Source organism: Asterias rubens, chromosome 20, assembly GCF_902459465.1.
Source record: "Asterias rubens chromosome 20, eAstRub1.3, whole genome shotgun sequence".
NCBI lineage: Eukaryota > Metazoa > Echinodermata > Asteroidea > Forcipulatida > Asteriidae > Asterias > Asterias rubens.
This window is the reverse complement of record NC_047081.1, coordinates 2574946-2602011: the sequence shown is the minus strand read 5'-3', so window position 1 is coordinate 2602011 and position 27066 is coordinate 2574946. Positions and strand designations below refer to the sequence as shown.

The 27066-nt window shown below is 37.4% G+C and overlaps 1 protein-coding gene across 1 annotated transcript; it reads right to left on the bottom strand.

The window, feature by feature from the left end:
• Positions 1-144: 144 nt before the first annotated feature.
• On the bottom strand, positions 145-27066 carry LOC117303669 (TNFAIP3-interacting protein 1-like). The gene is made up of 14 exons (XM_033787925.1): positions 26966-27066; positions 24971-25116; positions 19237-19370; positions 18023-18181; positions 16639-16721; positions 15502-15628; positions 12946-13053; positions 11039-11197; positions 10066-10194; positions 8888-9085; positions 8216-8395; positions 6617-6697; positions 5129-5283; positions 145-3277 (listed from the first exon to the last, which is right to left on the bottom strand). Exons 2-14 carry the CDS (start codon positions 25047-25049, stop codon positions 3211-3213), a joined length of 1659 nt encoding a protein of 552 aa, XP_033643816.1. The 5' UTR covers positions 25050-25116; positions 26966-27066; the 3' UTR covers positions 145-3210.

The window sequence follows — 27066 nt, the reverse complement described above, 5'->3', positions numbered from 1 at the left end:
GACGTCAGGGGAAACCCCGGTCTATATGCAGATGTAATGCGCAAGATATATCGGAGTACAGATTTCTTAGAACTGCTCAATGTCTGTATTCATTGAATACCACTTATCGTCATGAATATAATAAAAGTACTCATAATCGAGCAGTTTCAATTTGAAGTTTATTATGCAACATTTATTCTGTTAGCAATCTGACAATAGGAACAGCAATGAGTGTCATTCATAAGTACACCTAGTTACCTCTTCATAATCATAAACTGGTTATACACAATTGAGTTATTTTATCGATCATAATTAAAATGTAACTGATTTTGTCTTCTCATCTTACTACAAAATCTGAAACATCTCAAGTGTATTCATTGAACTTATCCACGGGACTCAATAACAGTCAATGCTGAACCTTCCTATACATTACAGCATTACAATGTATACAGCTAACTACATCTACGTAAATATAGAGCTAGCTACAAATACCAGCCACATACCCACAAGTGCATCCTTACCAAAGCAACATCTGTTGAAACCATTTTGTCTATATTCAAACCGAATTTCCAAACAAGTTGGCGTTCGTTCTACACTTTGCAAGTACGCATCATTATTAACTGAAACGCTAATAACCTAAAAGCAGTTAAAAAAACCCAATAAAAAGCTATGTTTGGTGAAAGGGCGTACAAAATGATCAAAGAGCTGAAGGCTAACAGCCAATAGTAACATGGAGGAATGTCTTTTTCTAGCATTTCACCCAATAATGTTACCAAACATTCATTTGGATCAAACCAAACACTCATTGTCGTAGCGGGCTCTTATCTTGGATTCAGAAAATGATTTCACCAAACATCAACTTTATTTTAAAAAAATATCTTGATATACTAAATAAACCAATAAAGTAAGTGGCTATAATGTTGCAATATTGTTGAATTAAGATGAATATTGACTGTGACATCCACGATTCTTACAGAGTTTGTAGGCGAGATGCAATGTGTATTTTCTTTCTCCAAAATATGACTTGAAATAATTGTTTTTGCCCCTTCATTAGGTTGCTCCCCTGAAAATGATTTCTTTCTGACAAATACAGCTTTATTCCTGGTGATTCATAATTATGTGAAACTGTACATGCAGTAGGGTTGTGACTGACCATGAAGCTCCAGCTGAAGTGTGAAGCACTCACTTGAGTACCACTAAGCAGGACCTGACCACATTACAAACGAAGCACCATGGCAGTTAGTACCACAGTAAACAATAAATTGATGAGGTTATACATCAATTTATTTGTTAACTGGTGTACGAACTGACATGGGGCTCTGTTTGCAATGTTGTCTGACCATGCTAAGTGATATTATGGGAGTTCTGCACACTTCTGCTCGAGCTTAAAATGATCAATCCCGACCCTGCTGCATGTGCTGTTTCACACAGTTATGAATCACCCGAAAATAAAGCTGTATTTGTCAGACAGAAATCAATTTAAGGGAATAACTGCTGAAGAGTTAAACAACTGATTCAAAATCTTGCGCTGATTTGTTGCCATGACAGGTAATTAATTGCCCTATGACCACATGAGCCATGCACATGAGCAGTATGTTAAGCATAACCAAAAGTCGCAGTCACAAGTTGCCACCTGCAGTACCGTCTATAATGGTTCCGTTTGATCATAAATCGCAATTAAAATGTAAATCTTTTGTTTCTTCCGATGTGCAACTTTATTTAAATTAACACACTAAAATATAATCCTTTATCATGAAAAGCAAACTATCGATACATGTGCTAGTTAAAAGCGAAAGCAAACTATCATAATATATTTTATTATTATCATTTATTTGAAGAAATAAGTACTTGAAGAAGAATAAAAACTCAAACAGTCAGCAATTAATTTATCTTAGTTCTTCACCGATGCTGGACTTCAAAGCTTAGTTTTTTTCAGAGTCCTTCAGAAAAAACACCTATAAGGGTCTAATATTATTTGGAATGGAACCCGAGACCCGAAATCTGTTGCAAGGGTACATCTAGATTTGTGAGATTGCGAATGGAGTAGTTCTTGTGTTATTTGGAGCATTTTAAAAGAAACTTCTTAATAAAGGGTCACTACTCCTCAATCTGAATTGTAATAAACTTGTTTTCTCTATCGCTTCCTTAACTGAGTGTAGTGTTTTGTGATTTACAGAATGTATAGCAAGATTTTTTGCAATATTGTCGATGTTTACTTTTGAAATTGTTACTTTATAGAGCTCTGGAGAAGCCATCTGACATGTCGACATCTGACATTATTATCTCGGTTGTCGACGATTGTCATTTTTAAGATTTACATCATGCCACACATACGAGGCCATTTGCGGCACAACACATTTTAAGATGGTTTGCAACCATAGATTAGCAATGAGCAAACAAATTAATTGCTGACTAAGTCCCAATACAGAAACCACCAAATTTAAATGTAACAAATAGGTGATAATTATAGATTAATCAAAATTTCTGCCTAATATTATAATAAGCTACTGTGATAAAATTGACTATTTGCCATCAATACAAAGTTAACCTACCACAATAATGAACAGAAAACTAAAGTAATTTCATTGCAATACCAAAGGTCACCTGCACAGCAGGGTGATCTTTGATATACAAGTCATTAAGAAGGTTTAGAACAAGTAAAATGTCATTAATTACCCTGAAAAACAATTATCAATCATGTGAACAATAAAAACAAATTAATAAAGAAACCTCTGTTTGATTGAAAGTTTTTTTTTTTTTTTTAAGTATTCTCAAACAACTTTTGAGGAACAATTTTTTTTAAAAACATTATCACTAAGAGTTCCTGCATCATCCCTTATTAGGGAATAAAATATCAAAGATATGAATAATATTTTCTATAATAGGTTGGAGAGTTATTTTTAAAGTGAATTTAAAGTGCAACGTAGGTTTTTTTGTGCAAACATTGCTTCTATAAAAGCATAAGAAGCAATTAATTCCAAACGGCAAAGTGTTGAGATATTTGAAGGCAATATGCCCCTTTAAAACTCCAGTAAGATCAGCTGATTAAAGGTTGGTGTTGTCTTACATGGCTTCATACATCGCAGTGGGATCTCAACACAGAGTAATACATATAAGAACTAGAGGGCGCACTGGTGATGCTTCAACTTAGAAAATGGCCGCCTGCGCGCATGCCGGGGCGCGTATATAAGCCAGAGCGCCCTCTTGTTCTTATATATAACTCTATGGATCTCAAGCATTCATACACTCACTGATGTGAAAGTGGTAGCTGCTATCGTCATCAAAGCCTCTCTCACATCTAAGTTTAGACAAGAAGCAAATAAAACAAAAATAATATTAAAGGCAGTGGACACTATTGGTAATTACTCAAAATAATTATCATCATAAAACCTTTCTTGATTACCAGTAATGGGGAGAGGTTGATAGTATAAAACAATGTGAGAAACAGCTCCCTCTGAAGTGATGTAGTTTTCGAGAAAGAAGTAATTTTTCACGAATTTGATTTTGAGACCTCAAGTTTAGAATTTGAGGTCTCGAAATCAAGCATCAGAAAGCACACAACTTCGTATGACGAGGGTGTTTTTTCTTTCATTATTATCTCGCAACTTCGACGACCGATTGAGCTAAAATTTTCACAGGTTTGTTATTTTATGCATATGTTGAGGTACACCAACTGTGAAGACTAGTCTTTGACAATACCAATAGTGTCCACTGTCTTTAAGGGAATCAATGTGTGGTGAAAAGGTTTTCAACTAGTGGTTTAATCCCAACGAGGCCTGCCGTCGATTTCACAAAACTGTTCCTATCTTAAGACTAATCTTAGGACTTAGGACGAGTCCCAACCCTGCACTGTAGCATGCAGACCTTAAGATTAATCCTAACTCGAGATAAGACAAGTCCTAACTCTTTGTGAAATCGACCCCAGGTTCTTGATAATTTTACCGAGACGAAGTCGATGTAAATTATCAAGAACCAGGCCACGAGTTTAAAACCGTTTCAACACACTTTGATTCCCATTCATAAACACCTTTTTGGTTAAAAGGCGTAATAAAGTAGGAAACTCTGTAACACTTATCCGTTTCCTTCCGAGTGCTTGAGCTCTGTATGTTTCCACCTCCATGGTATGTTCAGTATGCATGTTACATGCATACATATGACGTCCGTACGTGTGTGTTTTCCGGTTCCGTTGGTGCGCATGCTCGTATAGTCTTGGTGCATATTCGCTGGTTTTCCTTTCACACACAGTGCGGCTAACTCACCGACAGCGCCTGCATCGCCCTTAACAAGAAACGTCTTGCATCAAGACTAGCGCGGAGTCTCCGCTCACAATCGTTTACAAACACTGGTCATTATCAGCGGTTTAAACACCCCCACGTGACGCGCTCTCCACCAATAGGAACAGCGAAACTGTCTGAGGTATTTATGAATGCTGATTTAAAGTGCAATGTCCAGGGTGTTTAATGCAAACGGGTACCGAAAATAAACATAGATAGCTCAGTTTGTGCAGCACCTTAACAATCATTCCTGGCATTCCTCGTTCAAATCCACCTACACTCCATTTGCCTTTGCTTATCTCAAACTTAACTTCACGTTTCACAGTGCTGAAAATGTATTATGTGTGCAGTTGAACGCTGAAAGGATTGTGCTTGGCAAAGGTTTAAATAAATTACTGAGTAAATGGGGAATGTGTTTCTTCAAAGAACCCAAGCTCTGCCTCTAGCCACCAGGCTAGCTCAGTGATCTAGAGGTAAGACATCTGCGCTAACAATGCAAAGGTCAAGGGTCCAAATCCAACCCGAACGATATCTATTCTTTTTCTACACAGAATTTTGGATAGTACTGAGGCAAGTGAAATCACGATTAACAGAAGCATTCCAAGAACTTTGCCACTTAACAGTGTAGTGGTGAGTAGCCACTGATCTGTGTAGCATTGCAGAATACTGTGAATTTGGTTCAGCCCTTGAGGAAATGATACATGATAGACTGGTATACATGATAGACCTTGAGGGGAAATGGCACCCTCGGCTTCGTCTCGGGACCATTTCCCCCCTGGGGTGTACAAAACGCCATGGACCCCGTCACAGCGTGCAACAATTGCATAATGAATCCATAAACTGCAAGTCTGAACTTGACTTTGGATGTAGCTTACCTCGGGCAGACCAACATGTTGTCTTGAGCGCCATTTGGATTGGATTCCAAACTCTCTGGTTGATTTCCATCTTCTCCAATACCGTCAATGTAGACATCGTTGCCAGCAGTATTGTACACATAGCTTCCTCTGCCATGTGCAATCAAGCGGCCTGGCTGTAGAACAATAATGTTGATAACATATTGATTACAAATAAGGCACATAAATGGAATAAAGACACAAACAAACATTGGGGTGGATTTCACAAAGGTAGTCCTAACTTAGGACTAGTACTAGGCAATGCTAAGAGGTAGGACTGGTCCTAATCCTAACTTAGGACCAGTCCTACCTCTTAGCATTTAGGATTAGGACCAGTCCAACCTCTTAGCATTGCCTAGTCCTAGGCAATGCTAAGAGGTTGGACTGGTCCTAAATGCTAAGAGGTTGGACTGGTCCTAATCCTAACTTAGGACCAGTCCTACCTCTTAGCATTTAGGATTAGGACCAGTCCTACCTCTTAGCATTGCCTAGTCCTAGGCAATGCTAAGAGGTAAGACTGGTCTAATCCTAACTTAGGACCAGTCCTACCTCTTAGCATTTAGGATTAGGACCAGTCCTACCTCTCAGCATTGCCTAGTCCTAGGCAATGCTAAGAGGTTGGACTGGTCCTAATCCTAACTTAGGACCAGTCCTACCTCTTAGCATTTAGGTTTAGGACCAGTCCTACCTCTTAGCATTGCCTAGGACTAGTCCTAAGTTAGGACTACCTTTGAGAAATCCACCCCTGGACTGTTATACTAAGTTCTTCTACTGTGTAGTATTCTCTTGTATATAATTGCTGTGGTTTCAACCATTTGTACATAATCTGCATTGTCATTTTGTCAAGTAATCTTTATATTTTTAAATTATTGTATATTTCTCGTATCGTTTTTATATGGAGCTGGTCTGCTATCGTAATTGCCTGCAAAGGATGATTAAAGTCTTTTTAAAGGCAGTGGACACTATTGGTAATTACTCAAAATAATTATCATCATAAAACCTTTCTTGATAAGGAGTAATGGGGAGAGGTTGATAGTATAAAACATTATGAGAAACAGCTCCCTGTGAAGTAATGTAGTTTTCGAGAAAGAAGTAATTTTCCACGAATTTGATTTCGACACCTCAAGTTTAGAATTTGAGGTCTCGAAAACAAGCATCAGAAAGCACACAACTTCGTGTGACAAGGGTGTTTTTTTCTTTCATTATAATCTCGCAACTTTGACGACCAACTGAGCTCAAATTTTCACAGGTTTGTTATTTTAGGCATATATTGAGATACACCAAGTGTGAAGACTATACTTTGACAATTACCAATAGTGTCCACTGTCTTTAATTGAATTGAATTGAATTGAATTGAATTGAATTGAATTGAATTGAATTGAATTGAATTGAATTGAATTGAATTGAATTGAATTGAATTGAATTGAATTGAATTGAATTAAGGCTATGAGTAGAAAGAACTACACTTACAGGTACGTCATGTCTTCTTGTTGGTATGGCATATCCAGCTCTAGGGGGAGCAGACACCTGGTTGTATCTTGGTTGTGGAGCCTGAAAGAGAAGTAAAAGCAAATTGATTTCCGTCCTTTATTAAAGGCAGTGGACACTATTGGTAATTGTCAAAGACTAGCCTTCACAGTTGGTGTTTCTCAACATGTGCATAACTCAACAAACTTGTGCAAGTTTGAGCTCAATCGGTCATCGAACTTGCCAGATAATAAAGAAAGAAAACAACACCCGTCACACGAAGTTGTGTGCGTTTAGATGGTTGATTTCGAGACCTCAAGTTCTAAACCTGTGGTCTCAAAATCAAATTCGTGGAAACTTACTTCTTTCTCAAAAACTATGGCACTTCAGAGGGAGCCGTTTCTCACAATGTTTTATACCATCAACCACTCCCCATTACTTGTCACCAAGAAAGGTTTTATGCTAATAAATATTTTGAGTAATTACCAATAGTGTCCACTGCCTTTAAAGGGAAGGTGTCTATTGGTGTCATTATGAGCATTACAGCAGCTTTTGGATAGTATAAAGCATTCTGGAAAACATTTCACTGCGAGATAATGTAGATTATGCAAAAAGATCAGGTTTTTTGTCCACAAATTTTAATCTGAGACAAATATCTATCAGATTGTGTCTTCCTATCAGGGATTATTCTTTCTGTGTGGACAAATTGTCCGGACTTTTGGCAACTAGCATTGGAAAGCTGTTGATAGTATAAAACATTGTGGAAAACGACTCCCTCTGAAGTAACGTAGTTTTTGAGAAAGAGGTATTTTCTCACTAAAATAATAAAAGACTTCTAGCTAGAAGTCTTTTTGTTTCATTTTCTCGCAACTTCGATGACCGATTGAGCCCAAATTGTTCACAGGCTTGTTATTTTATGCTTATGTTGGGGTACACTAAGTGGGAAGACTGGTCTTTGACAATTACCAAACGTGTACCTTCCCTTTAAACAATCAGCAAAAGATGTCCCCAATTCAGCTTTCCCTGTACCGAAGCACCAGAGCAACCTAACACACTCTGCACATGCTATTATTTTACTTTTATTATTATTATTAAAAAGATATATATAGCGCATTTCCAAAATAGACCAATGCGCTTTACAATAAAAATTGGAATAAAATACAATAGAAAGCAAATTTATCCACACACATAAAAAGCACAAGAAACAGCACATTAAAGGATCTATGTACATTCTGTGGGAAAAAAAACAAAAAAAAAACAGTGTCCATAGATTCACACCAAACCCACAACGTCCGAAGACAGCGACGGTCGAAAAGCTTCCCCAAAAACATCAGCCGCCGAAGCGCTGCAGCTCCCGAGAAACGAGTAAAACAATGTCATGAAAACAATATACGTCCCAGTGATCGTGAGACGAAAACTATTTAAGCATGTCAAATTGTATTTTCATGACACCGCCCCACCCACCTCTCAAAAAACTTTACACCCTGTCACATGGAATCTTTACGCTATGACTACTGCAGGAATCTACAGATTCTAGTTTCAATGGTAATAACACACTGTCTATAGTAGTTTCGACAATAGCATTCAGTAATGTGAACATACGGATGTTGAGTAGGGTCTGTTCGGCTGATAATACAGACGTTGCTCTCCTTGCACGTAGGTATCTTGCTGTTGAATCTGTTTTTTAGCTCGCCTCAGTTCTTTCTGCAAAGCATCTAACTCTCCCATGACACGCTGACGATCTTGACGCTCATTGAAGAAATCCGATTGGAAAACCTCAGTCTATCAATCACATAAAGCATTTTAGATTTAATACATCTCTCTCTCAAAAAAAACATAAAATAACTTGTGAATGACAATGTTGATATTTTGGTAAAGAATTTATAACAAAAACAGTATATCTGACAAAGTTGAAGTGGAAATTGTTTCAAGAAAACATGTCCAGGAGGGATGGATATTAATCTCCAATTCAGTTACTTTGACACTACAGGGTACTGTTTATGGTCCTTTTTTAAAACAATAATAATTAATTTTGATATAATCTTTATCACTGCCCAAAGGGCGTATCAAAGCTCTTCTGACTCAATTACCCCTGGTCACTGGGCCACATGTTTCATTCCTTAAACCATCTCAGCTCCTTGCCGAGTATACAGACGGTGCTGCGAGTTACCACACTCCAAGCTTATCATTCAGTTCACATAAACCATCTCTGCCTCCGTACTACAATTCGCGATGTGAGGATGCTACCCTAATTGCTTTGATGGGAATAGTTACCTGTTGTCTCAGTAGCTCCAACTCCTCCTTCAATTCACCTTCAGTCATCTCATTCACTCCCTTGACATGGATAGGCGATTCACGTCTCTTGTTGACTTCAGATGAAGAACTTGGTAGTGGAGCGATCTGTGCAGTATGATTTTCACTTTGTAATTTTCCAGACTGCTCTTTACCAATTCTCAGATTTTGAGAAAGTGCCTACAAAATAAGAGTAAGTAAAGTAAAAACGCTAATAATTCAACAGAGTCTTTTTTTGAAGACACATCTGATAGCTAAATCTAAACACCAGAGGTCACGGCTCCCGCTTCTTCTAGACTTCCTACTGCAGCTCAAAAGTGTACCCCTCCTCCTTCCTCTTCTTACCTAGTACCAGCTAAGAGTGGAACTCCTTACAGAAAGATCCTGGAGATGCATTTAAAGGCAGTGGACACTATTGGCAATTACTCAAAATAATTATTAGCATAAAACCTTTCTTGGTGACGAGTAAAGAGGAGAGGTTGATAGTATAAAACAATGTGAAAAACGGCTCCCTCTGAAGTGGAGTAGTTTTCAAGAAAGAAGTAATTTTCCACAAATTTGAGTTTGACACCTCAAGTTTAGAATTTGAGGTATCGAAATCAAGCATCTGAAAGCACATAACTTTGTGTGACAAGGGTGTTTTTTCTTTCATTATTATCTCGCAACTTCGAGGACCAATTGAGCTAAAATTTTCACAGGTTTGTTATTTTATGCATATATTGAGATACACTCAGTGAGAAGACTTGTCAAGTGTCTTTAAGGCGACATTGAGGAGGGAAGGATCTACCTAGCTTGAAGGCACTGTCTTTTTAACGGCTCTACACTGAATATTATATTCTGCTTTTGTTTGTCTGCGCACAAATTTCGACAGTGCGTGAACCAACCTCACAGTGCGTCATTTTTAACCATGATGTCTGCACTTTACTTGGAAAAAGAAGCATAAGAAAAAAGAAAGAGGGGATGCCTGCCCTGAATCTGATGTTTACAGAGTGATCCTTGTACATATCTCTAGTTCGATACCTTTACATCAATTTGAAACTTTGACAATCAATTCGGAAAAAAATATAGAACACCGTTCCTGTATAACACAATCAAGAGAGCTCCCTAAACACTTGGGGTAAGATTTGAAAGGGACACAGATTTGAGTGATGAATGTTTACCTCGTTCAAACGTTGGATTTCTTTGTCCATTTCCTTGCGTTGTCCAGTAAGTGTGCGAGCATAACGTTCCAGTTTGTCACATTTCTGTTTCAGAGCAACTACCTCTGCAACAGCTTCAGCTTTCTCTTTCTGCAAATATAAACCTGATTGAGTCAATCCTGACAGAGCAATAGATAACATTGCATCAACAGTCTCAACGCTACATGTACAGACATAATGAAGGTGTATAAGACTGGTGTTTTCTTTATTCAAAGATCAGTTGACACTCCATGCTTACCTACATTAATTACAGTTAAACAGTATTTGCAATATCTATAGTATATATTTGGTTTGCGGTAACACCATGTGTGTATCTTCTTGCCAGGTAGAGTTGTTCTTAGGGAACTGTCTTGCTTTATTCTACTACCATGGAGTTTATCTACTCCACGGCAGTAGAATAAAGCAAGACAGTTCCCTAAGAACAACTCTACCTGGCAAGTAGATACACACATGGTGTTACCGCAAACCAAATATATATTGATACCTCACCATGCAATGCCTCAAATCCTAAATATCTATAGTTGAATGTTAAAATGCATGCATTGGTATACGACTACTGTTAAAGTCTTGTTTCATTTGGCATCTAGTGAGTGCTACCAGTAAAATGCTCTACAAATCTTTGTCAAGACAACAAATACATTAAAAGCTCTTATCTAAAATCATTTCAATAGGGCCTATATTGATAAATTTCCTGGTCTTAAATGCATATAAATGTAGTCAAACTGTATGTACATTTCTGGCAGGCCCTTGTTTTGTGATTTTTTTTGTTCAAATGTTCACTATCTATTTTCTATTGTAAATCTTGGTAATAATTATTTTTAATGTTTTAATGTCGCAATCCAGCGGTATCCTACGATGGTAATTCATAAACCATAAACCATCCTTGATGAGCTCTTAGGGATTGTGACTGCAATAACTGTTATGACTACTTTACCTCCACTTTGTCCAGTCCGATGTTAGTTTGTGGATCTCCATTGCTCTCCCCCATGTTCTTGGCATCAGTAAGCTTCCTTTGAAGATCTTCTATTTGATTCTGCATCTGCGTCTTCATGTTGTGGTAGTGTTCATCCCATGAATGGTTCACCTTCACAATCTACATAGAACATTGTAGAACAATGCAATTCATTTAACATTAACCCTTTAAAGATGCTATATAAGATTTTTGGCCCTAAACATTAAAAAATAGATTTTTTTGAGTGAATGGTATTTCAAAGAGTATCACCCGCTCTAACGAAAACAAGTTTAACTTTTACTTTTAATGGTCAGGAACCATGACAAAAATTTAAAACGTTTCTTATAAAACACATAAGAATTGGTCACGTGATATATTGTCGGGATCCTGTCAAAAACTAATTTTGAGCACTTTATTTCACTGCTACTAATAATTGGCGGACTTTTTCAAGCAATGGCTCAAATGAAAGCTTGTAACTTTCTCGTCCCCCATCAAAATACCTATTGAATGTTAAATCAAAATTGTTGGGTCAAATCGGCCAAAAATCTGACATAGCATCTTTAACCCTTTACATGTAGCTTGCATATACATGTACCGCCCGAATTACACCCCATACCATCTGCACGTGCCCATGAAGGTTTACATGGTGTACTTTGAGTTATAAACATGTCATCAAAATGTAGCAAATAGCCGTAGATAGAGCGTGATCTCAAGATGACAAAAGTCTAAAAAAAGCACATAAGAAGAAATAACGTAGCGATTCAAAGGTCGGAAGTCCTTTCACAATCAACAACGCACGCAGGAGTAGGTGCTTTTTCTCTGTTTGGAGGTGGCTGTTTTCTCTGTTGGCGGAGGACGGTATAGGGAATATACCACGTACCACGCGCGCATTTACACAGTAATAGCCGTCTCCCACTTGTTTTGCAACTTACTAGTGTTTTTAACAGATGGATTTGAAAGGATTTTACACAAGGTTTTAGGTGAGGAAGTTAACTGTGGGTAATAGAGGCATTCATTTTCATTTCTAAAGGTATGATGTGATTATTTTTTCAATCACTTTTGTAGCTTTGTTTTCCTGTCAGATGACAGTACAGTTGAGAAAACTTGTGTGCACAACTTTCCACACATAATCTGCACTTCATCGCAACTAGTGTTTTTCAAATTGTGTTTGATCTCTCTTATGTTTCCAACCTGAAAGTTTGAATTTGATGAATCAAACAAAACAACTGTGAAAATTATTGTAAAGAGAATTTCATCCTCTAAAAAAAGAAACTCAACTTGTACCCTGTGTCCTAAAAAAACACTATATATAGTGTACACTTTTGAAATGGCTGCTGAACAAAAAATTCATGACTCTGGGGAAACGGGTTTAGACAGTTAGATGTAGATAGCTTATGGACTCAAATTTCATGACACCGAAAAGTTTGTAAATAATTAATGTAAAAACAAAAGTGAACGGAGACTACATTTTCCATGAAATCCATTACATGTAAGTCTTTAAAAGAGTCATGGTACACCATGTAAAATACGTATCCATTAATTTAAGCAAAGCAGTTTACTTGAAATCAAACTGGACCTCCCAGGTCAAAATTCTAGTTGAACCTAGTTAAACTATGTTTAACTGGAACTAGTTGAAAACCAGTTGATAAACTAGTTAAATACAGTTAAAACCAGTTGGTTTACTATGGAAAATGGACAGACACCAACTGGTTTATAATTTAAACCTAGTTGAACACAGTTAAACCTAGTCCAAACCAGTTGGTTAATATGGAAAATGGACGAGTTTGGTCACTATCCAGTTGAACCAGTTGACCCCAGTTAACTGGGTTCAACTGCAATTTTGACCTGGGCTATTATTGATCATTGATTTGATAACATGAAGTATATACCTCTTCCATCTGTTTCTTCAATGACTGGTACTTGCGTTGGAGCATGAAATGAACCTCTTCACTGACTCCAGTGGTTGCTGCTGTCACAGGTTGCTGTATGACCGTTTTCTACCATGATAGAAACAATGAAAATTCAATATGTATTAGTCCCGACAGCGCTCACCTACTTCACTTGAAATTCCAGAAAAGCCTTAGAAGCAATCGATTTCTTCAAAGAGCCATCAAGACCCGGATGTATGGCAGCTAATTTGTTCTGGCTGCCATTCAATTAATAATGGCCAGCTTGAACGGTGAGTCTGTATCTAAACGCCTTTGTTGTAAAGTGCATTTTTACTTCTGTTGTCGTTAAGTGTTCTTTTTCCGTATAATGCCATTCTATCTGTCCGTAGTTAACTTTGAAACTCTGTATTTATTAGGCCCATCATTTTTATGTGGTAAGGTCTATCCCATTTTTGATGCTGTACCTTTTTACTGGTGACTGTATTTTTAAGTGAGCAATAAGGCCAAAGGAACTTCCCATGCAGGGACAATAAAGTTGTATTGTATTGTATTGTATTGTATTGTATTGTATTGTATTGGTTTGTATTGTATTGTATTGTATTGTATTGTATTGTATGATGTCAGTGCAGTTACTAAATATCAAAATACATGTATATCTTTACAAGATTGACAAATGAAACATTTTAATTGTAATGAAAGAAAAGAGCTACGTATTGACAAACTTTCTGACTCTATGTGACAACCATAATACACCATTATCTATGTTATATATAAAGCCAAACATCAGCAAACCTGAATTCAATTGGTTACTAAATTCTAAACAAACTATGAACAGGCAGTGAAGTCAATGACTGTACCATTGATTATTTAGCATAGACTCCATTTTACAAATTAAACCATGTAAAACCAGTCTAGCATACAACATCCAAAGCCAACCACCGTAAAAAAAGCTTTGAAGCTTTGCGAGAGATAGAAAGACATTAAAAGTATCACTATACAATGTACCTCATACATATTCATGACAGAGAGTCGAGTTCTCATTGGTCCATTCAACATCACGTGCCAGGTGTTAATTTTGCTAACTACCAAGCGCGCACGTGAGTATTCACGCAAGTGGTAAATGCCATGACAAGTAATAGTTCCCCGGGAGCTTTTCTACTTGTCAAGCGTACTACCATTGCGTGACGTCATCCCCGGGCGCTATTGATCGTGGCACTGTTTTGTATACACGCACGAACAGCGCTCTCTAAGCGACATCCAACACATGAACAAACTTATCATGTGCATTTTGTTTCACAGTCATCATTTTCTCTTGTTCAAAACTCATGTTCCGATAACTGAATATGTATGAAGTATAGTTAAACAAATATAACATGGTTTATTCCGGGTGACTAGTCTATGAGTTCCCCTCGGTATTGGAAGTTGACAAACTGGTTCCCGAGGCGAAAGAGCTAATATTGACTAGTCACCCTTGAACCATGTTATATTTGTATAATAGTGTTTAAGGAAAGAGCCCGATACTTAACAATGAGAGGGTAAACTCTCTCTGTTATAGGGAGACTGTTGCATTCCAATGGGAGACTTTTTGAAAGCTCTGCCACTAGAGGGCAGCAGACCTACCAGGTAAGGGTGCACAATGGTAAATGCTAAAAATTCAAAAATACTCAAAAAATATTTAGAAGTCTCTCAGCCTCTTGAAAATTATATGAGATACATTGTCATACAACTAAACTTCAGATTCCTTCTCAATTTTTGGTAGGTCAGCATTTTTGGAATTTTTGCTAATTACCCTAGAAGAAACACTCCCAAAAACTCATGCACACCGCTTGTTATCCTCGGGGAACTCGTGTCCAATACGTCCTGTTCCAGAACAGTTTGGTTTATGCTGGCATTGTGTTATGAAAAATAAAATACAGTTTGGCTAAATCTAAATACAAAATCAAAAACACGCAAAACACAAGGTATTTGCTGTCGGTGACCGTCACTCATGCTTTTCCTATTCCTAAGTTGTTGACATTACCTGGTGAAGAGCGCCCCCTCGTGGTGATTGGCAGATAGTCTAAAGTTTCCATTGGACTATGGTTTATATGAGACGATGCGGCGGGCCAAAAGTGCTGAAAGCATTGGGTGTCATGGCGGAGAGCTTTACATGTAGAACATAAAATTAAAGTTCTGGTGCTTTATTAGGGACCTAGAATAAATTAAGAACACTGTCGACAAAGTGCAGACGGCGCCATGCCACAATGAATTAAGCGCTCCAGTGATAGGTTCCCAGGTTGGCCGACACCATGTACAGTGATTCTCCCTTAAGACCGGGCGATTGCGTAAAAAACGCAGGGCATGCTGGTTTTCTTTTGTCTTTCTTTTGGAATGAGGCATGCCAGTGACATAATTTATCCATGCCCCCTTTATAGTCAAAGATGTGTGTGGGTGTGACTCCCGGTCACGACACTTGTGTCCTTGAGCAAGACACTTCACCACTAATTGGTTTTCTTCACCAAGGGGTAAAAATGAGAGTTTGATATTATGTTTGAAACAAAGACTAAGGTAAGCTACCTGTTTCTGAGCATCTTTGATTTCTCTTGCTTCCTTGGTAGTCACAAAGTCAAACCCTCCACACTGTTCCTCTTCCTTTGCTTTTCGCATCTCTGAAATCTCCTCCTCTAACTGCCTCATCTCTTCCCTGATAAATCAATCAAGATCATCAACAATCATTAAAAATTAATTTAGTTACAAGAAAAGTGTGTACCACAACATCAGGATAAAATGTGGGTAAGGATATATTGACTGGTGCACTACGGTGGGATTGAGGCATTATTAGGACATATTGACTGGTACACCACAGTGGGATGGAGGCAGTACAAGGAACTATAACACACCTCTTGCTTGTTCTGTATTCTGGTTGGCTGAAACATGGTCACGGGTTAAGTGATCGCGCGCGCACGTTTTTAGGGAAGAGTGCCCGCCGGGAACTAGTCTTTGAAAACAGCGCCCTATCTTGACTTGAACCGTGAACAGCAACTACAAAACGCCCTTTCTTTTCCTGATTTTTGTTATTATCTCACATTTAAGACCGAGGTGTGTTATAAAACACATATTGACTGGAATAATTTGCAAACTAGTGTACGTCTATTCCCCCTCGGGCCTGTGAGTGACCACAAGAGGGGCCTTTTTCTCGGGGCCGGGTCACTCATAGTCCCTCGAGGGAACAGAAGTACACTTGTTACCTCATTACCAGTCAATACTGTATGTGTAATACTAGTACACCATGGTAGAATGGAGGCAGGCATTAAAGGCAGTGGACACTATTGGTAATTACTCAAAATAATTATTGGCATAAAACCTTACTTGGTAACGAGTAATGGGGAGAGGTTTATGGTATGAAACATTGTGAGAAACGGCTCCCTCTGAAGTGCCATAGTTTTAGAGAAAGAAGTAATTTTCCACAAATTTGATTTCGAGACCTCAGATTTAGAACTTGAGGTCTCGAAATCAACCATGTAAACGCACACAACTTCGTGTGGCAAGGGTGTTTTTTTCTTTCATTATTATCTCGCAACTTCAATGACCGATTGAGCTCAAATTTTCACAGGTTTGTTATTTTATGCATATGTGGAGATACACCAACTGTGAAGGCTAGTCTTTGACAATTACCAATAGTGTCCACTGCCTTTAATGGGAAAACTATATTACCTCAGCTCGTTGATCTCCTGTTTCCTTTCCTCAGCTTCACTCTTCAGATTGTGGTTTTCTTCTTCAAACACTGTCCGCAGAGTCTAGTCAAATACAAATACTGAACTATTAAGTAAAACTTAACTTTGAACAAAATCTGTGAGATTAGTTGTGAATTTCAAAATAATCGAGGTTCAAGGTTCACTAAATTTCCACAACCCCCCCCCCTCTCTTGTTTAACAGTGTAACGAGCTAGGAAGTTCAAGTGTAAGAAATGAAAACGGTAGAAGCTTGACAGGAAAAATTTTGAATGTAAATTTGAGTTTTAAGAAAAACAGAACGGCACTGGAGGGAAATTATTACATGACGTCTAACACCTCATGGGACCCAAGCTGAAGAGGATAAAATGTATCCTTACTTTTAAAGTAATATCTGCAAAATTACTGCTGCCACCACGCCACTATAGGAGTAGTAGTTGGATGTCTAAACATACACCATCATAATAGAACTCGTTTTCATGAGAAACTACAACTTTAATACTGCCAACAGGTTTAGGAATAATCGGTAACTAATACAGAGATGTCATAACATGAAGTGAACCAAGAGCGACCTCAAGAGGGCGCTAGACTGAACTGGCGATGTGACGATGTACATGCAGCAGAACTAGCTCCCCGTGCAATTATCCCGTATTGAAGATAAAATCCAATCTGTAAAATGACCTCAGGCAGGAAAGAATTGTACAATGTCACCAGTATTTCAAGAGATTCAAGAGATTCAAGAGATTATTTAACAAATAGAATCCACAAGGCATGGGTGACTAGTAGGACCAAGTGTCGAAGGCAAGACTATTGCGACATGGCAAGTCCTGACATCTAAAAAAGTAGTTTTACCTTGTGTCAAAGTTTGGACTATTGTTCGCTGTGTTCAGTCCACTCTAATTGAAGCACTACTACTTGGTAGTGAAGTTCACTTGTTGCCTAGGCCTAGGTGATGTACATTTCACATCAGGGAATTCCCCTTTGTGTGTAACCTAAAAGGCGTGTGTCACCTTCAATCATTCATGTATGAGACGAACTTTAAGATCCCCAGCGCGTCTTGAGCATCTTACAGGATTTTATTGCATCACTGTTACACACTGTGAAATGTACATTACACATGTACATGTGCTCAATTTAACCAAGTTTTTACTGTATAATGATGCATCCGATCAAATTCGTGGAAAATTACTTCTTTCTCGAAAACTACGGCACTTCAGAGGGAGCCGTTTCTCACAACGTTTTATACCATCAACCGCTCCCTATTACTCGTCACCAAGTAAGGTTTGATGCTAATAATTATTTTGAGTAATTACCAATAGTGTTCACTGCCTTTAACAGTATTAAGAAAAAAACCAAGTTGAGCCTACCGTTTGCATTTTGACTGTGCGTTCTAGTCGAATGATCTTGGGTACCAGTTCTGATAAGTGAGCAGTAATCTCAGATGTTCTCTCATCTTCAACCAAACTCTGAAGAGCGTGCTCGACGTTACGAATCTGCATAGAAATCTCTGGACGATCTGCTTTGATCTGGTAGAATGGAAACAAATATTAAAAGTATCCACTGAATAAATTACAGGATTCATTACTAGATGAAGAAACCAAAGTAACTAAAATACATAGCTATTTGGTACTATTTCAAAAGGTATTCGGTTAATATCAAAGCTCAGGGTGTGTTGTAGAATAAGATGAACTCACAAAAAGATCGCTGTATAAAAAAAACACCTAAACATCATGAATAAAACAACACTTTCATTCCCTTACAGTAGCAAACATAGAAAACATACTGATAATCAAATTTGCCTTAAAGGACCACATTACCTTGGATCGGACCAGTTGGTCTATAAAAAGCGTTTGTAAATGTTTTTTTTATAAAATGCATGGTTGGAAAGATGTTTTAAAAGTATAACACAATCCACACAAATTTGCCTCGAAATTGCATGGTTTTCCATTTACTGTGCAAACTTACACGGTCGGCAAATGCGACCAAACCGACAGTCACGTATTATTGCTTTTTCCTAGTATGTCAATAACGAAGACATCAACATCGGCTAAAAACCTTGGTGTTACCCTGGACTCTACTCTTTAACATGCATTCTCAAATCCAAAAAGTGTAAAGAGCTGCGGTAACACCATCTTTTGCCAACACATGACGGACAATCCTCCAATCAAATGGCAAGGATCTGCTTGGGTGTTACATAATAGACGATGTGACCTCTGACGTCACACAAAAACCATAACATGATTCGCGCGCATACCGCCGGGCAAAACCTTTGTGTTTTGGCAGCCAGCTAGAAAGTGTATGCAATCTTGCCATGACTAAGTGTCGTTTCGCCCGGCGAAATATGACATACATGTATACAGTGTTTTTTCAACAGAGGGCGGTTTGAATGTAAACATAGGTCACATCGTCTATACTTACTTGGTGATCGGGCAACACCTTGGTGTTTTGGCAGCCAGCTAGAAAGTGTATGCAAGCTTGCCATGACTACATGTCTTTGCGCCCGGCGAAATATGACGTATACAGTGTTTTTTCAACAGAGGGCGGTTTGAATGTAAATTTAGGTCACAGCGTCTATACTTACTTGGTGATCATGTGATGGTCTTTCACTAATAAGATATCCAGGAATTACATACTCAAAGTCTTCAGATATGGCGCCAATGGAAGAGGATAGTTCATGTTTGTCATCTTTATTGTTGTCGTCATCATTGTTGTCACCTGTTTAATAAAATAAAACATTTTCTCTATACACCTATTGCACACTGCCTCTCCTGTCTGCCATTTTGGGTCAAAATCTGCCGCACAAAAGGATAGTATCCCACGTGTAAACGCACCAATGTGCATTAACACGTACTGTACCATCCTTTTGAGCAATGTGCGATCACGTTGTGCAATGGGTCTATATTCGTCTTTGTTAACTTTTCCTCCAAAAACACCCAGCAGGTTGGATATGTGCGCATAAGTCTTATTATTATTATTATTATTATTATGAAAGCAAAGATTTGACAATAAGCTTTGATTCATTGTGAGAGTGCTTTAAAACACAATTCACTCTAGGATTGTTATACAGTTACCATAGTGGATCCTGAGTGTGACCATAACAGATGAGGAATTGGCATTCTCTGGTTATAATGGGAACATCGCTGGGAAGTTAAAGCTCTCATATATTAAAAAACATAAGAATTATGTAAAAGAATACCAAAACTGCAGTCAATTGAAAAGTAGAACGCTTTGGAAAAAGTTAGCATTCCGAAACACCTCCTCTTCAATTCATTCCTTTTTTTTGCTAATCTAGTTGCCCTCCTGTCATGTTCTTTTCTGGGTTTTTTTAAAAATATTTATTGTGTGCTTTTTGCTTGAATAGCCCGGCTCGAGGAGTTACCGGCACAAAGGAAAATGAGGTCTTTCTTTTGCATGCTGTGATAAAATGAAATAATAATAATAATAATAATAATAACTAGACATAGTGTTTTTTGTTAATTACAAAAACACGGTGTTCGGTTGGACGTTACGTGATGACGTAGTTCAAAAACATTGAACCATAAAGATGTTTTTTATACAATGTGTCGTTATTTTATAGTTAAACTTGTATCACACTTTTGAACGCCTTGTTTCTTCACAAATGCAATATGTTTGTGTGAGATTGGCATAAGTTTTTTGTATGCAACTTATGAAAGCCCTTTAAAAATCTAGCTCACCCCTGCACTTGATGCTGTACACAGATTTGATAATCAACAGCGCCCTCTTTGGTGGGCAAAAAGAGAGCGCTGTTGGGAATTCCCCCCAAAACTTTCGCGCCATATGATTTTTACACATTTGATTGTTATTCAATACCTGATGACGTCATTATGACGTAATTAGGCCTGTGTTGTCTTAAAAATACTAAGGTTCAACTTTCTATTGAGTTTCAAGGTTCAAATCGATCTCAATCTTGAGTTATGCCGTAGATAAGCTCAAAAGTTTTTTTTTTATGAAAAAAACACGAAGGCGAACTTTGACCCAGGGTAACGACCCGGAAGTTAAGGTGGTACGATTTTGACATTAACTTTTCAAATGTTGTCCAAGTCTTTATCTATCCGATGCCCAAGTATGAACATCATAGCTTTTATATTCGTTGAGATACAGCAACAAGCAAATTGTCATTTTTTAACATTAAAAACCCTGTCATGACGTCATCATTCTAAAAAAGTGGCGGTTTCATCAACTCACTGGTGCCTATGTACATAGTAAGTTTTAAGTTTATACAAGCTTAACTTTTGTTTAAAATTGCTTGGGAAGGTTCAGAGGTAAAGAAGAACACGAGGAAAATTAAATCTATGAACAGATTGTTGATAGCTTTTTAATTTTCACAGAAAGTAAAAGTGTAAATCTATTACATTTATACCTTTCTTTGCACAGAAAACAAATGCTAAGTTTAATACTTGTTAAAGCGATGTATTTTATTAGTAAAGAGCTAACTATGTGCAAAGTTTGAAGGTTTTGTGATCCTTGTGATGTTTAACTCAAGAGTAAACTTCTTAAAAGGTTAAATGGATTTGGGGAAACTTTATACGAAACAACAGTTTACTAATTTTAGACTTGTGAAGTAAATAACTGTAAAAGACTTATTTATTAAGTATTACAGAGGTTTCGCAAGTGTACGACACGGGAACAGATACAACTACGATAACTGGGATGCACGTTAGATTTTGTTAGGCATTAAATAAACACTTATTTTGAAAAGCAATGATTTGTACACAAAGCTTTACCGTGTAGCGCGCTAAACACTGCCGTGAGTGCCGGATAGAAACACCCTTCACGAGTCGATGTCACGAATCAGCTTCCCGGTGTTTGATCAAAACATAACCAATGTTTGTCTTTTTCTGGTTGCATTTTCTCACATAATTAAAAGTCATACGTATCACTGAAGTAGGTGGCCATCTCAGCGAAGCTTCGTCTTTAATTCCGTTTTGATAATTAAGCCATGAGAAGGGCGAACAGGGGAACAATTTGACGCCGAATATGATATGAGCGGACTTCAATTGTAAAATGTTGGTACACCATTAAACTAGCGCTACGTTGTAAGTACAATGACCTGAGACTTGTCAAAACATGAATGGAAATCACGCGTACAGTCAAACGATGCACTATTCCAAGCAGAACACACAGGCCTCGTGGACTGATAAAGGTGTGATCAATGGAGCGGAACGGCCAGCCAAAGCGCTTTTGCAGTGTACGCAGTTATCACGCGGGTCAACACATCCGTGGGCTTTATCGTCCGATTTCGACCAGAGTTTCAGGTCAAATTGGTATCATCTCTGTGGGAAAGTTTGAGCAGGATCACTCATCTATAACGGGATGCAAAATTTATGTTGAAATGTTACGTAGTTTTAGAGATCAAAAATTGTAAAATTGTTCAACTTTTGGTTTGAACCGGAAGTCAAGGTCAAATGGGGTCATTTTGTGTGTAGCGTTTTTTGAAGTTTGATCGACCTGTCCGATGATATGTAGATTGTCAAAATCCACCATGTGGTTCAGGAGTTATGATTTCTTTAAAATATTTAACTTTGATTTGTTGTAATTCAAAACCTGATGACGTCATCATGACATCATTAAGTTTGTGTGGTCTTATTATTAAGGTTCAATTGTCTGATGAGTTTCAATGTTAAATTCCATATCAATCTTGAGTTATGACAACAAATTAATTGTCTTTTTTCACAAAAAACACAAAAAACACAAAGGCAGAGTTTGACCTTCCGGTACGACCGGAAGATGAGGTCATACGATTTTGGCATTAACTTTTCAAATGTTGTACAATCTTTATCTATGTGATGCCCAAGTATGAACATCATAGCATTAATATTCGTTGAGATACAGCGAAAAGCAAATGTCGTTTTTCAACTTTAAAAACCTTGCCATGACGTCATCAATGACGTCATCATTCCCAAAAAGTGGCGGTTTCATCTACTCACTGGTGCCTATGTACATAGTAAGTTTTAAGTTTATACAAGCTTAACTTTTGTTTAAAAGCTCAAAAGTTGTTTTTTGATGAAAAAACACGAATAAAAAAACACGAAGGCGAACTTTGACCCAGGGTAACGACCCGGAAGTTAAGGTCGTACGATTTTGGCGTTAACTTTTCAAATGTTGTGTAAGTCTTAAACTATCTGATGCCTAAGTATGAACATCATAGCTGTTATAATCGTTGAGATACAGCAACAAGCAAATGATCATTTTTGAACATTAAAAACCCTGTCATGACGTCATCATTGACGTCATCATTCCAAAAAAGTGGCGGTTTCATCTAATCACTATAACCTATGTACATAGTAAGTTTTAAGTTTGTACAAGCTTTACTTTTGTTTTAAAGCTCAAAAGTTGTTTTTTTGATGAAAAAATGCGAAGGCGAACTTTGACCCAGGGTACCGACCGGAAGTTAAGGTCATACGATTTTGGCGTTAACTTTTCAAATGTTGTCCAAGTCTTTATCTATCTGATGCCCAAGTATGAACATCATAGCATTGATATTCGTTGAGATACAGCGAAAAGCAAATGTCGTTTTTCAACTTTTAAAACCTTGCCATGACGTCATCAATGACGTCATCATTCCCAAAAAGTGGCGGTTTCGTCTACTCACTATTGCCTATGTACATAGTAAGTTTTAAGTTTGTACAAGCTTTACTTTTGTTTAAAATTGCTGGAGAAGGTTCGCAGGGAAAGAAGAACGCGAGGAAAAAAAAACAAAAACAGAACAATAACAATAGTTGTTCGGCTGTTGGCCGAACACCTAATAATACCACCCACATGCCACTCTTACAAGCACTATGGAGAGGAGGACTGGCAAATAACATCATCCCTGTGGTTTATTGTGATAAGCCACATGTTGATGCATTTTCCAGTAGCTCATTCTTATTTATATATATATATATAATTTTTTTTTCCCCTGGAGGGGGAAATTTATTCAAGTTTCTTCAATGTACAAAGCTACACAAACTACTGGTAAAACCAACTACTAATAGAACGATACTAAGAGAAAAATGGCAAATTGCAAAAACAGGAAGTTTGATGATTATGCAAGGCATTTAGTTGGTACATAGCAATACAAAAGGCTCCCATTTGGTATTGAACTTATCCAAGTTGTTATTCTTAACAAAGATCATTTTTTCCATTACAAAATAATGATTTATTTCCTTTTTGATAAGAACAAATGAGGGCTTTCTGTCGTTCATCTTCATCCGATAAATATGAAAACGGCAAAGAATGAGAATTAAATTGAGAGCAGACCATTTTCTATTAAGGACACCAAACAGCTTGGTCGTGTTGTCAAAATTAATATCAATGTTCAGTGTATTAGTCAACCAGTGTTTTATCTGACGCCAAAAATACAGAGACACCTTGCACCTCATTCTTATATGATTGAGTTAAGATTTAAAAGTTTCATGAGCGGTTGGTTCATATCAGATAATCAATTATATTACAGGGCAACTTTTCAACTGGATTGTCTCTCTGAAATTGGATTGCATCATTTGAAGGTCGCCATTGCTGGAATCAGATTTTCATGTCATGAGAGCGCATAACAGGCAAATAAGGTTTAAAGCCATTGGACACTTTCGGTAAACAGAATGGTCCGAAGGCCCACAATTCGTGTATCACAACTGGTATAAAAAATAACAAACCTGTGAAAATTTAGGCTCAATCAGTCATCGGAGTCGGGAGAAAATAACGGGGAAAACCCACCCATGTTTCCGCACGTTTCTCCGTGTCGTGACATGTGTTTAAAATAAATCGAGAATTGATAATTGCCTTAATGTCTTCTCGAAAAGTAAAGCATTCATAAAATAATATTTCAAGAGAAGTCTTTCATCATTACCTTCCGTAAACCTTGTAAGTTGTTTGTTAATTTGTGAACTTTTCTTTTTTGCTGTGCTGAAAGTGTATATTGGCTTTAACACAACAGTCACAACAGAGAAAAACAATACCCCAAAATGCCAGTAATTAAGTTCTTGTTTTAAAGTTCTCCAAACACTGTTTCATCTAGAGTATTTTAAAAAGTAACATTAGCAGCAATTCAGTTCAGCAAATGGTCAGCCGTCGATTTCACCAAACTCTTCCTAACTTAGGATTAATCTTAGGACTTAGGACGAGTTGAGTCCCGTATCCAAATACGTAGGAAGCATTGAACCCATCCTAAGTTAGGACGGGTTACTCGTCCTAACTCGAGTTGGGATTAATCCTAGAGTTTCGTGAAATTGGCTGCGGGCTATGTTTTATGTGTCAGGTCTATAGATCCAAAAGATGCAAATGTGGCCCTCTTTGCTCAGTTTTTACCAATGTCTTACCTAAAGGTTGTTCTGGTGGACCTTTGAATGAGGATGCCATGATGACACCCACAGGTTTTTCTGCACTTGCTCTTGCCATAGTTGTCAAATGTTTTCTAGTACATGTTCATGTTGAAGCTCTGGTTCTTTCTGTTGCTCAATTGGATCTGTTGGAATCAGCCAAAAACATGTTATTTCTAAACAAAACAATCCTGTGGCCGATTTCACAAAGAATTATGATTGATCTTTAAGGAACACGTTGCCTTGGATCGGTCAAGTTGGTCTTTGAAAATCGTTCTGTAACCGTTTGTTGTAAAATGTATATATGGTAAGAAAGATATTGTAAATGTAGAATACAGTGATCTACACAAATATGCCTTGAAATTGCATGGTTTTCTTTTTACCCTGTCGACTAACATGGTCGGCCATTTATGGGAGTCAACTCCCATAAATGGCCGACCGTGATAGTTCGCGACGTAAAAGGAAAACTGTGCAGTTTTGAGTGATACTTGTGTGGATCATTATATTCGACTTTTAAAACATCTTTCTAACCATTTACATTTCATAACAAACGCTTATTCTTACAAACGCTTAATCTTACAAACGCTTTTAATAGACCAACTCGTCCGATCCGAGGCAACGTGTTCCTTTAAAGGGAGAGGACACTATTGGTCATTGTCAAAGACTAGTCTCCTCTCCCTTGACCAAAACTTAGAAACACATAAGGCTACACTTGTTATTTGCACTTGTAAATGCAAAACTTTGGTATTTTAGGCATTCCATTTTTTCTAAAGGTACAAAAATAATGTCATAATGTTGAGGCCATAACAAATATTAAAAAAAATTGCCCACCGAAATTTTTTTATCAAACACTATTTCAATTCACAATTCACAATGATCAAATCAAGTGACAGGAACATTCTGCTGAGCATTCTGGGAAAAAAAATACAGAAGTTTAAAGAAGCCATGTGCCTTATATCATTTTCTAATATTTTTTTTTTAACCCTCATATCAGTATTAAAGTTTAAACATCAGCTTGGTGATTCAATTATTACGCTTTATTGAAAAATATTAAGGGGAAAAAATATATGAAAAAATAAATAATAATCAGATTTGAAAGCCAATAATTATTTATACTTTTTATTTAATTTTTTATTTGTTTAATTTTTTGCAAATTACCATGGTAATTTTTAAAATGTCATAAACAATGTTTTGAATAAAATGAAGACAACTGCTGGCTTTAGAGTCATACACAGATGTTTACTCCACATACATATGGCTTCACCGGGAAACCAGTCTTTCTTGTTTACCTTGAAAACAGGTAAAACTCAAAATAAATGGGACCAGTTGATTGAAGTCATCGAAGATCGGTGTGTGGTGTGCAAATTTCAATGTCCATCAAGTTTTAATTTATGTTTGCATACTTCATATTAAGAAATGAAGATAATATTAGGGCATCGGTTGATATATGGCATCATCATTGTTTTCCCAATTCAAAGAAAAGGCCATAATACAGTGGAAACTGGTAACTAAGAGCAGGGATATGTTTAGCTTGAGATACACACACTACAGTCACCAACCAAGTGCAAGTAAGAAGACTGGTCTTTGACAATTACCAATAGTGTCCAGTGTGTTTAATTAATCTTCTATTACTATTAGCCGTCGACATGGGGTGCGGTCCCCTGTTTTTGAAACCGGATATAGCATACTACACGGTACTTTAATTATCCCATATTTCCTCCATGATTATCCGAAATACATTACATGTTCCGCCATCGCCAACACCGTACACGCACTGGGACTGACCGTGCATTGAATGATGTATGTCTCCATGCAATCAAAGGCAATGGAAATGTTGAGGGGTCGCCAGTTCGTTCACTTCAAATGGTCAAAAAAATCGCAAGTAACATACCTAACGGGAACAAGTTTGGACATATTATGGTGTACAGTTTATTATAAATACTATAATCAAAGAAAATTTGACTTGAACTGAGTAAAAACAGTTAAAAAGCTCACCCAAAGTTGCGTTGAATGAATACAAACATCCTGCGGTTTATGTTCTTGTTGAAATGTAATGACAACAATGCGCGCGCTGTAACTGTGAGAGGGGAATACCC